This window comes from Aulonocara stuartgranti (genome assembly GCF_965226115.1).
Source record: "Aulonocara stuartgranti genome assembly, chromosome: 7".
Lineage (NCBI taxonomy): Eukaryota > Metazoa > Chordata > Actinopteri > Cichliformes > Cichlidae > Aulonocara > Aulonocara stuartgranti.
In genome coordinates, this window is record NC_138945.1 from 31,664,262 (window position 1) to 31,676,921 (window position 12,660).

The window sequence follows — 12,660 nt, forward strand, 5'->3', positions numbered from 1 at the left end:
AAAGGCCATTTTCACAGCCACAGCCTGTGTTTGTCTTTTTACAATCACAGGTTGTGGCTATTAGAAACAACGGAGGCTTAACAAACTTGGCCATTGGATTCACTTTCTGCAACTGTAGCTGTCCAGGGTGCAACTTGCTTTTCTCCCAGTGACAGCTGAGATTGCCTTTAGTACCTCCTAGATACCCTAAATTGCATCAGTTAAGTCTAATTTGATTTTACGTTAATAAGCCAACCAGCAACAACAACAAAACAATATTGTAGTAGACAAAGCTATGAAATATCATTAAATTAAAATGTTTGAGACCATTATTGATATTTTATAATAACTTTTACAAAACTATTTCTAGTCCATTCTCTTTTAAGGGTGGTTTCTCTGCAGAATTTCTGACGTGTTTAGCGATTTTCAGAGACGCGCTAAAGCCGTTGTTCCGTATATAGGAGGTCCTGTAAGTCACAGAGCGGGGCAAAGCAAACGTATTCATGGTGTTACACAGAAAAGCGCCCGCCGTGCTCTTTCCACGCTAAGGTTCCTATCATCCACCAGTCATCTAATCTCATTGTACCGGAGTCCCAATGAAGGTGAGCGTGTTGCTCCGCTCTCTGTTTACCTGAGGCACCTGTGCTCCTGTGTTGTTAATACACACAGTCACCCCCAACGTCCGGCCGGGAGAGGACGAAAACTAGCTGCCACACAAGGTCAGTGACAAAAGGCAAAGCGAGCTAGCTTCTGCTAACAGCGTTAACTTAACCGTCATTCATGTTAGCCACCTGTGCGGCTTAACTGCAAAAGAGGTTTTAGTTGGAGCTTAAAATTTCAGTCACCTTACACGTTACCGGAATTATTTTCTTCTATAACAGGTGTAGCTCACAGGCAGCTGTTCCTCTCATTTTTGTGTGTTTGTTACCTCTATGTAAACCAAATGTTCCTGTCTTTCACCTGACCTGCTCTTACCTGTGCATGTAGGATGAAGGGGCTGCCTGTGCTGTCCCTGCTCCTCTGGATGTGTGCGGTGTTCTTCGTGGGCATCTACCTGTTCGTGGGTGGATTTTTGCTGGTTAGGTTGGAGGTTAACAGAACCAGCACCTGCGGAGACGTGCTCGAGCCCGGAGAGGAGCCGGTGGACTTCTGTCGAGCTCAGCCGCGCTTCCGCAAGGTTGTCCTTCTCATTATCGACGCCCTGAAGATCGACTTCGCCCGGTATGACCCCGACAAGACGGCACCACGACCTTATGAGAATAAGTTACCTGTGCTGGAAGAGACCGTGTCATCCAGGCCTTTACAAAGCCGCCTGTACCCCTTTCGTGCTGACCCACCTACGACCACCATGCAGAGGATCAAGGGGTTCACGACTGGATCTTTGCCGACGTTTGTAGATGTAGGTAACAACTTTGCATCCAGTGCCATCTTGGAGGACAATCTTATTCACCAGTTTGGACAAGCAGGTGAGTTATTACAAGTGTCTGTAAATTATAAAAATATAATACATTCATGTAAAGAGCTTTATGGGAAACATACAGATGAGGACAACGTTATGGGATGTAGGGATTTTCAGCAAAGCATTTATAAACTATAGCCTCCCAGAAAACAGACTTCTTAATTGAGCCATAGCACAAACCACTGCTGTGCAATGATGGGCTTTAACTTTGTAATGGTCAAAGCTTGTAAAATCAAGGTAAAACTAAGGGTTAAATATTACATTACACACAATATGACAACTGGGCCGTCACTTGAGAAAGCATCGTGCCAAAAACAACAAAAAAATTGTTTAGACTATTTGGTGTCAAAAACTTAAGTGAAATGTGAAGAGAGTCGCAGATTACAGAACAAGCCTTGCAGAGGTAGGAAGTGAATGATTTAAAGACTCTGGGGGAAAAAAACTAGTGAGTGATGTGTCTAAAGACCCCAAAACAACTGCCAAGACACCCATGACTGACTCAACCAAATTAGGAAGCCAGCAAAACTGGGTCTAGGTAATCTCTTTGTCTTCCAACACGACAGCATCTCAAAAGATGCATCGTTCCTGATGAACAACCTGCTCTAGAAGAAGTAAATAAAAAATCACTGACCTGCACAAAGACTCTGACTTGAATCTCATTAAAAATCTGTGGAGTGTATTGAAGCCCAAGGTCAATGCCAGGAGACCATAAAATCTGGAGGAGCTCGACAGATTTGTCAAAGAAGAATCAGTTAGGATTGCTCAGAAGACTTGTGAGCTTTGCTGAAAACTACAACAGAAGACCACAGGCTGTTATCTGGCAAAAAGGATAAATAATCAACTATTAGCATCAGGAGGCTAATAATTTTGACCCTAATAGTGTTTGTCTGTGAAGGTTCTCAGTCATCCAGGTCATCGTAGTCAAAGGAGCTTGCAAAGAAAAGCGTCTGGACTTCTTTAAGTTACTTGAAGACGTTTCACCTCTCATCCGAGAAGCTTCTTCAGTTCTAAGGTCAAATGGTGGAGAGTCCCAGATATAAACCTAGTGGGAGTATCCCCCCACAGAGGGACAGGTCCTTTTGTCCTTTTGATGAGAGGTGAAACGTCTTCAAGTAACTTAAAGAAGTCCAGACTAATAGTGTTTGGTTTTGTTTCTGTGGGTAAAGTAAAATAATATAAGCATCAATGATTCTCTGCTCATTTGTAGACATGCTCTTTTGTGCCTGACAATACCACAAATCTAGGACTTTAAAAACCAGAAAACCAACTGTGCCATCTGATTTTGCTCATATAAATCTTTCTGTCTCTCAATAGGCAAACGAGTGGTGTTTATGGGTGACGACACTTGGGAGAGTCTTTTTCCTAAGAAGTTTTACCGCTCTCTGCCCTTCCCTTCTTTTAATGTCAAGGATCTGCACACTGTGGATAACGGGATTCTCCAGCACCTCTACAACACTAGTATGTAGTTATTTAATATGCATTTGTTGTGCAATTAAAACGTACATTTAACAAATAGCCTCTGTTGCCAGGAAACTGTGCAAAATCAAAATAATTTTGCACCAACACTTAAGATGATCTTTATTAGTCCCACAGGTGGGAAACTTGTTTATGCGGTTGATGTATTTGTGTTTCATCTCCTTTCGTTTGTCTCTTGCTGTTGGTTTTAATAGTGGTGGGTGATGACTGGGATGTCCTAGTCGCTCATTTCCTTGGAGTCGATCACTGTGGTCACAGGTTTGGCCCGGATCACCCAGCCATGGCTGACAAACTCACGCAGATGGATGGAGTCATCAGGTCAGGCTGTAGTACAGCTGCTACATGCTTGTTTCACACCATTATCCAGATGCAGCTGGATCATCAGCTGTTGCCACAGTGCACTTGTAGTGCTGTAGATATGTCATGATACCAGCGCTATTATTGTTATTGTTGGCCCAGATCAAGCAGTTGAGCATTAGAAAGCACCTGGCACGACCTGTGAAAACTCTGCTTTTCCTCTAGGTCTGTGATTGATCGTCTGCAGAATGACACACTCTTGGTGGTGATGGGAGATCATGGAATGACAGATACTGGAGATCATGGTGGAGAAAGTCAGAAAGAGACTGATGCTGCCATCTTCCTCTACAGTCCTTCTCCCATGTTTCATGGACCCCCATCACAGGTGGGTAGAATGCACCTTTTGAAACAGCCACAGCATGACAGTAGGATTAATTCTTATTTAAAACACAACCAATTCTACATCACTTGACTTTGTATAAAATATAAGAAATTAACACTGAAGACATACTGTCATAATCAAAACAAATCACTATTGTACGTTAACAAAGAAATTGCTAAATGACAGTTTTGGCCCAAGTGTATACAAGATCCATTAATTCATTTTGTGCTGCTTTTCTGGGTAGCAAGAGCAGCAATCCAAGCAGAGATGACTAGGCCTCATTCTCTAGCTCTCCTGGTGAGACACAGAGGTGTTCCAGAGCCAGCTCAGACACGCACAATCTTCATCGTGTCCTGGGCCTACCATGGGGTCTCCTCCCAGTAGGAGTTCCTAACCAAGGAAGCTACCAGGAGGCATCCTAGTTAGATGCCTGAACAGTCTCACTTAGCTCCTTCTGGTGTCAGGGAGTAGAAGCTTTATGCTGAGCCCATCCTAAATGACAGAGGTCTTCAACCTTATCTCCAAGACACCCTTTTGAGGAAGCTCATTTCTGCCTCTTATAGTCTTGATGTAATTTTTGTGGTCACTACCCAGGGCTTGTTCCCATAGATGATGGTAGGATCCATGAGTAAATTCAGGGTTCAGCCCCCTGTTTATGACAACAGACTGGTACAGCATCTGCATTGCTGTGGACACTGCACCGATCTGTACAACGTCTGCTCCTCTCTCGCGTCCACTTGAGGCACTAGATCATTCCCACTGATATACATATTATAGTGACCAGTGCTTATATCAGTAATTTAACTATCTAAAAGAGCCGCTGAAAACTGCTGTAAAAGTCAGTTTAATTCAGAGTGAGAGTTGAGCACAGAACAAGAAGTTATGAGAGCACACTCATCATATTGTATCCCAGTAATGGGCAGTCACATGCTTAGTGGTAAGAACATTTCACTCTTGTTGCTTTTCAGACCAACGTCATCAGTTCAGTCCACAAATGAGTTAAAAAGGAAGAACAAAGTCAAGTCAAATCTATAACTAACACAACTGCTTTCAGTTACTTGTGTGTTTGTCTTTCTCCTGTCTGCAAAGGCACATTTGCGACATGTCGATCTCTCAGAATCACTGCTGTAATAAAAACATAAAGCATTAAACCACTGATGCATGCCCATTTCTGTTCACGCTTGGCTGTGCAGTTCCCAGAATCCATTAAATTGATGCTGGCAGGTGGTCTCTGCCTTTTTTTCATAGATAAAAGTGGATCTCACACTAGAAAAGAGAGCTCAAGCACCGATTTCCATAATTGCAGCCTAACTGGAGAGGGATATCATGTGCCGTGGAAAGTGATTAGATGCAAGAGAGAAATTACACTATTCTTTTTTCTTTTTTTTTTTTTTAAAAAGGCAGAACTTAGACACTTTTTTTTTCTTCCCCCAAGGCATTTTGCCACTGCTAGGAAATATTGCTGTTATCAAGCACAACCCTGATTAAGAAAGGCTACAAGATAAAATATCACTCACTGAGTTTAACTGACAACCCAGCCTTGGAACAGCTACAAGTTATTTTGCTATGTGCTAAAAATATTTACTTCAAAATATCACAGATAAGGGTCAAAGCACAATTTAGATCATGAGAACACAGAATAATGTAATGTGACACATCCCCCCCCCCCTGTTTATTTCCCAGAATGAACCAGATGTGGTGCCACAGACTGACCTGGTGCCCACCCTGGCTCTGCTACTAGGAGTTCCTATTCCATACAGTAATGTTGGGCAGGTTCTCTTGCCTTTATTTCCACCACACGAGCAGACAGAAGGTGCAGTTGGAGGTCTCAGCCAGCTGGAGGCACTGTGGATCAACACAAAACAGGTATCTGCTCATCAAAGAACCATCTAGAACACTTTTCGAGCATCTGTACACAGAAAAATGTTTTTATATATTCACATATCCTGGAGCCTTTTCAGGAGTTGTTGTTTTTATAGTTTGTGTGTTAAATTTTATCTCTGTTTCTGAAGGTCAACCGTTTCCTGGAGACTTACTCTGGCATGGCCAAAGACATCCCACCAGAGAGCCTCTCTCGGCTGAAGAGTGAATTTGCCCTCTTGTCTTCTGAGTTTCTCAGCACTGTTAGAGAGGGTCGTTCACCCTCCCCGCAGCTAGCCTCTTCTCTGCAGGCTTACCTCACCTCTGTCAGAGACACCTGCCGAGCCACCTGGGCCCGATTTAACCCACTGAAGATGGCGGCAGGCTTAGCCATCCTGGCATTTGCTTGTCTGATGTGTTTCATCTTGTCTGAACTGTCTCTAGTGCTGATCAGGGAGAACGGTCCATTACTGAAGGCCCCAGTTGTTGTGTCACTGACAGTGGGGGTTAGTGTGGCTGCTGCTCAGCTGCTCATACGGGGCTACATTGAGGTGATGTGGTGCCTTGCAGCTGCTGCTTTCAGCTCTGAACTCCTTTTCCTTTGGCGTTCACGCCAACTGAGCACCTCTACAGTGTCAAAAAACGGAACCAAAGCTCCAAAGCGTGTTAGCTGGCTGACCCTGCATCACCTCCTTGTCCCCTCTCTCTTGTTTCCACTCCTTCGTTGTGCCTCTCTGCTCTCAGACAGCTATGTGATTGCAGAAGGACGGGTTGTGACATTTTTGGTGTTATCCCTGGCCCTATGCATTCCCATCCATCTCAACTGGGATGGCCTACTTCTGCCCCCAAGCCATGACCCGTTGAAGTCTGCTGGGCTGCTGCCTGCCCCAGCTTTGTCTCCATCAGCTGTGAGGAAGGAAAGCAGCACCCTTCTAGCCTGCTTAGGAATACTTGTTGGCAGCCTCTACCTCTCCCTCTCGTTCCACGGCTGTCGGGAAGAGCAGGGCTCCTGCCAGCCGTCTTCATTTCTTTCCCCTCTTTCCCGGTTGCAGGACAACCAGCTGAAGAACCTCCATTATGTCCTCGCTGTCATTTCCCTTGGCTTGTGGACATATCTGCTAAGATGCTTTCTCTGCCACTATGGTAATCTGAACTCGTCAGGCGGGACGGTGTTTACAGCTCGCTGGATCCTACCGCTGCTGTCTGTGTGCCTGGGGCTCCACTGGGCTGTTAGCGCCACTCCGGAGGACAGCTTCAGGAATCTGGCTGAGCTGATTCACTTGGCACAGCTGGCCCTCCCCAGGGTCGCCTTCTGTCTGCTGGGACTGGGGCTTTTCCTGATCTGGCTAGACCCCCTCACTGTGTTTGTGAAGACTAGGACTCAGGCTTCAGCCAAAAGTTTGACTCTACCCACACCCCGTTATCGAGCAAGCATTGGCATCAGCCCCCAAGCTGAGCTGCACCACCTTATCCCACAGATCTATCAGCGCATGCGTCGTTCCCTAGATGATGGCGACCTGAGCGGGGCCAACGAAGTGGACAACAGGCCTGCTGTGGAGGCCTACGGACTTGGAACAGTCTATTCTGCTCCTTTGCTGTTGTTTAGTGGGTTGCTGGGAATTGGTCTGCTGCTGTTGCACCCAGAGGGCATGGCTCTGTCTTTCCTCCTGCTGCTACTAGAAACGGGAGCTCTGTTGCACATTCACGCCTCGTCTACTACGCTTAGTGGCCTGCATGGAAAGTATTCTGGTAAGATGTTTGCATCGCATCTTTTAATTAATTTATTTTTAAGCCTATCAGGTTCCAGGTCTTAATCAGCTCACTGACTTCTCATTCTCCCCCCTCAGGTGGGTTTAATGTGCCTTGGACCCCAGTAGTGCTCTGGTCCCTGGCTGCCACGCAGTTCTTCCACGCTACAGGTCATTTACCCACCTTCCCCTCTATCCAGTGGGGTGCTGCCTTTGTGGGATTTCCTGAAGGACACACAGGGACCATACTCCCTGCCTCACTGGTTACCCTTAATACTTTTGCTTCACACATTCTTTTTGCAGGTAGGAACCAGAGAAGCAAAAAAAAATGTTATTGTTCAAAGAAAAGGAAAGAAGTCGTCATCCATTAGGCAAAGAAGGTTATTCTGTAAAACTAATGGGATTCATTTCATAAATTTGTGAAAAGCAGGAAAAGAATCATCATTTTACCTGTTTAAACCTTAACAGTATAATCGAAAATATATAAAATATCAGTGAACCCGTATGACACTTTCAGTCCTTTTTATTTAGTCATATTTGTAGTTTGTTACACATTTCAGTTTTAAATGATAAACAAAAACTTAAAAGTTATGTGATTCAAGAGAATGATAAAAAAAATTCTAAAAAGCAGTTAAGTTAAATAAAGCAGCTTTGAAACCGTCTCTTCAGTGCTTAAAATGAATTGTGAGCTTGTGAAACGATGATTTGTTGTTGTTGTTGTTGTTGTTATTTCTCTTTGTCTTCAGTGAGTTGTCCATTGCTACTGTTCTGGCCCCTGGTTTGCGAGGTGCGTGGGAGCAGAGGACGAGCCTGTGGGGACGACGGAGAGGATGCTGTGATGGAGATGAGGCTGAGAGAAAACCCTCAGCTGTTCAGCTCTGCTCTTCTGCAACTCTCAACACGCTACCTCCTTATTCACGGAGCACAGGTATGTCCACAGACCTAGAATTATTTTTTTTCTCACATCCATTTAAGGCATATGTGAGCTGGGAAAGTCTTTCCTCAGTAGCAGATTTCTGTTGCATTTCTTTCTTGTCTTTTTTTTATTTATTTAATTTTATTTTTTATTTAGTTCTGTTACACTTATGAGTAGCAGTATCACATCACACCACTCAGTCTGTCTGCTCACTTCACAGGTCTTTGCCTCAGTCTGTGCAGCTGCTATACTCAGGAGACACCTAATGGTGTGGAAGGTTTTCGCACCGAAGTAAGTGCCTGAATGGATTTTCCAGCTCATACAAACTCACTGACAGTAAAGGCTTTTTGAGGATATGGATACAGGATCACCGCTGATTCTGAACTTTCAGTGAACACACAGTGTTGAATGCCGGTCCATTTTTCTACTGTGATATCCACACATTTACATCTGGGTTTTGAATGTGGTGTCCTGTTTGTTTTTTTTTGTTTTTTGTTTTTTATAATAAGTTGGTGGCTTGAAAATATTAAAAGGATATAGGTAATTTAAATAAACTTGGTAGATCTTGGGGAAAAAAGTAATAGTCTTGGTTCTTTTTATCTTATGATCTATTTAATGTCCGAAGGAGTTGCTGGAGCTTAATTTGGACTTGTTTAAACCTTTGTGTCTCTTCTGTTTTGTTCTTTCAGGTTAATGTTTGAGGCCTCAGGGTTCCTGGTGAGCAGCGTGTTCCTGCTGATTGGGGTCACATTAGTGCTGAGAGTAGATGTGGCTGTGGGCCAGTGGTTTAAAAGACTCATCCCAGATGTGTCCAGGTAGCGAAGGCACTGCTGCTGCAGCTGCTGCCTACCGGCACCCACCACAGCTCACTGTGCCCCAGAGGAAATGGACATGGTGGTCACTAAACAGGATTTGTTTTTTCTTTTTCTTTTTTTTTGAAAAAATGTTGCCAATAGTGATAAGGAAACCCCACTAACATGTCATGTGGCATGTCATACTGTGATTCTTGAGGGCTATGTTGTACATTACTGACCCTGAGGAACTTTCATATATCGAATCTCAGATTGACTAAATGTGGAGCGTTGGGACCTTTTTATATAGCAGTTTGATTGAACAACCCCAGGAATGAGATGAAGAACTGATAAAGGACTTTGAGACCCCCCCTGTTGATTCTGTTCATCTGGGTGTAGCGTTTTTAGTGGGAGAAATGTTTCATCACTCAACCAAGTGACCTTTTCGGTGTCAGCTGACTGCAGGTTTCCCAACCTCATAAACAGTACATTTGCACAATGATTGAAACCAGCCCGCCAAATGAACAATGAACTCTGAGGTTAGTTATTTGATCATTAATATGCAAATTGTCATGACCATTGATCAACAACCACTGATCACTGAGTACCATTCACAGAGAGTTGGGAAATGGCTCCAATCACAGCATTGTAAGATGGTGAAAGATGTACCCTTAGGCCTCCTCCTCAATTCAGAGATGGTCTTTCCCTTTTCAGTGGGCTGGTTTCAGTCATTGTGCAAATGTACTGTTTAGGGTTGGGGAATCCTACAGTCAGCTGAGACTAAAGAAGTCACTTGGATGATTGGCAAAACGTTTGTCCCACTGAAGACGCTAAGTCCAGATGAACAGAATCAACATTTTGGGATATACTTTTGGGATGCATCGGAACTTTGAGGCCCCTTTAAATTTGCATTTGGATAGAGAGATAACATCTGTTAGGTGTTTTCGAATGTTTCTTGTAAACCTTCCTAACGTATAAAACCTTCAAGAACAGTTGAAATCAGTCTTGCAAGTGGTTCATAAGTGTTTGAAAAACAACACCATATCCATAGAGTTTACACACTCTAATTGCCTGGCCAATACATCTGGCCCTTTTAATATGCATTTCTTTTTGTTCCCCCTTTAAAAAATAATTGCAGCTGCAATACATTTATATGCAATGTAGCAGCTGAATTGACAGTCTACTATGATGGGAAAACACCTGTGAAATGAAGAATTTTCTACTTGGTAAAGTGACATTTAAATTTACTCCCTTTTTTTCTGCATTCATGGGTGGGTGACGGTTCAGCTTGTCTCCTTTCTTTGTGGGCTTTAATACGTGGCTTTTCACATACAGTGAGACCACAAAAGCAAAACTGCCCATCAGTGTTTGGAGCTACTTTGTGATCACTCTGGAAGCAGGTTCTCTCATTTTCTTTAAGTGCATTACAGCAGGTTGCTAATGTAAAATAACTGTTCTCATGTTTATATGTATGTATTGTTTTATTCAATGCCATGAATTAACCAGTGTTTCTGGTTACTGCCAATTTGTATACAGTTCTGGGTTCTTAATTAGTCAAAGTCTTTATTTTTTGTAAGGTTTTGATTCTTTACTGTAATGCATAATTAGAAGTGTTTTGTTTTTTTTGTTTTTTTTCCTAATCTCAAATCAGTGTTGTTTTTAATTAGACCTCACACACTTTTACCCACAAATAGGTGCCTGGCTTTAATCAATGCCTTTTTTTGTGTGTATGATGTCATTCAAACCAAGACCTCCTGGGACAACAAATGTGTTTTTTCTCTTCTTTTTCTGTACATGTCGGAGTCAGTATCCAGTGTAGGATCCGTTACTGTACTGCAGCTGTAGTCAGCCAACTAATGGTATTGAAGGAATGTCAAGCTGCATGACAATACTACTGAATCCCTCATGCTGCTGCTGTATGGGAGGGATGAGCCCAAGTAATGGTTTGGTTGTATGATGGGGCACATCTGTATCTGTTTTTAAACTTTAATATATAAATAACTGGTTAATTAAAATGATTTTACATTCTGTAAAAATTCTAATAAAATTTTTCTACTTGACATCTTAGTCTGAATATAATTTGAACTTAAATTATTAGAAGCATCCAGATTTGTCTGTTTATTCCCTGTTGTGATTTGTGATGCTTAATCTATGTTTCATCTTTGAGATTATTTATAGTAGAATTGGAAACTATTTATGCGGTCCATATAAGTAGGATTTTATGACTGGTTTATTGAACCAAGGACTTGATGGAGGAGAAAGTTGCTGCCATATTTCAATGCCCATCAGTTAAGGTGCTTCATTCATTATTAACTGGGGCTTTCTGCATATTCTAGTGCCCATAACTCTTGACTTGTTGAAATTCTCCCTTGTCCATTTTTTCCTAAATCCTCTTTCATGAAATTACACACACACACACACACACACACACACACACACACACACACACACACACACACACACACACACACACACGAATGTTTAAGTGCAACCTTAAATCAATGAAAATGTGTGCGTTTATATATATTTCATGATGATGTTTCACAACATTGGGTTTTCCTTTTGTATTCGTTTTCCACTAGACAGTTTAACACAAAGTGTACCTCAAAGGAAATTCAGCCAGTTAAAATTGAACTGCATGAGTGACCAAAGAATTACTATCACCAAAAAGACCCTCAGGAGCAGATTATGTGTACAGCTAATTAAAAAGCACCTTCTCAAAGTAAAAAAAAAAAAAATCAAAACCCCTCTCTAAGATTATTTCCAAGTCATTGTTGTGACTCTACAGCTTTTCTACTAAAGACATATCATTCTTATTTTGTGCTATGTTGCCATGAAAAGCTCACTTACTTCACCTGAAAAACGTTATATTTACTTTTCAAATTATCAATGAACTAACGATTTATTAACTATGGCCCATGGGAAGGCACCGTTGTATTTGAGTTTATAAGTATGACCCCAAATATATATACTTCTTGTGTGAGGGCACAATGTAATGGCTGTGCTGACTGTGTGTTGGATTGGACCCCCTCCTTGTGGTGAACACATCTGCCATTACTGAGAAAATAACAAGTTCAAATAGGCTAGTTACGACATAGCTAGAAATGTCAATAACATCATGTGTTCAACAGAAAAGGCAGATAAAATCCAACTAGAAACAATACCATTATCTCCAACACAGCCAAGTAGAACAGCTGCGCTCACAGAAAATAGGAGTTTTCTGTGGTAGTTTGATTTTTTCTTTGAAAGGAGGAGGCTGGCGACTTGTCTGGGGAATACCCTGTCTCATGGCCCTATGGTAGCTGGAATAGGCTCCAGCATGCTCCAGGAACCCTTAACTTGATAAGCAGAAGGCGATGGATGAATGGTGGAAGGAAAATATGCTGTGTAGGAACAAACAAGTAGTCCACAGAAATAGGGTAAAGGGTAACATGTTGTCTGCATAGATTCAATTCATCAGCAGGGTAATTCATCTATGAGTCCACTTGAGTGGAGGTTTGGTGTAGCGTTAACCAGCCAATTCTAAGACAAGTAATTTGAGACTTAACTCTGGATACTGGATGGCTCAAGCCACAAATACAACCAACATAATAGCGTGCCATCTGCAAGTAAAACCCCAAATAGGGATTCTGAGTAGAAGACTGAATATCAACCTCTTTTGGCCAAATAAAGCAAAATTTGGAATTGCAATACTGTGTACCATGTTACCAAGGAAATGCAGGAGTATTTAATTATTAGTGAGTTTAAATACT

At 42.4% G+C, this 12,660-nt stretch overlaps 1 protein-coding gene across 2 annotated transcripts; it reads left to right on the top strand.

Moving 5' to 3' along the window:
- Positions 1-205: 205 nt before the first annotated feature.
- pigo (phosphatidylinositol glycan anchor biosynthesis, class O) lies at positions 206-10,968 on the top strand. Of its 2 annotated transcripts, none has more exons than XM_082540777.1 (11): positions 206-581; positions 967-1,445; positions 2,753-2,896; positions 3,109-3,232; positions 3,437-3,596; positions 5,277-5,459; positions 5,606-7,202; positions 7,301-7,504; positions 7,948-8,129; positions 8,338-8,408; positions 8,807-10,968. In XM_082540777.1, exons 2-11 carry the CDS (start codon positions 968-970, stop codon positions 8,934-8,936), a joined length of 3,273 nt encoding a protein of 1,090 aa, XP_082396903.1. In that variant the 5' UTR covers positions 206-581; position 967; the 3' UTR covers positions 8,937-10,968. The 2 variants fall into 2 exon arrangements, with proteins under 2 accessions (XP_082396903.1, XP_082396902.1); XM_082540776.1 differs by having other exon boundaries at positions 207-698.
- Positions 10,969-12,660: the final 1,692 nt, after the last annotated feature.

Bases quoted from the DNA above. Each gene is read 5' to 3' on its own strand.
- pigo (XM_082540777.1), top strand. From the start codon at position 968: ATGAAGGGGCTGCCTGTGCTGTCCCTGCTCCTCTGGATGTGTGCGGTG. The intron at 3,597-5,276 runs GTGGGTAGAATG...TTTATTTCCCAG, and splicing joins TTCATGGACCCCCATCACAG to AATGAACCAGATGTGGTGCC. The intron at 8,409-8,806 runs GTAAGTGCCTGA...TTGTTCTTTCAG, and splicing joins TGGAAGGTTTTCGCACCGAA to GTTAATGTTTGAGGCCTCAG.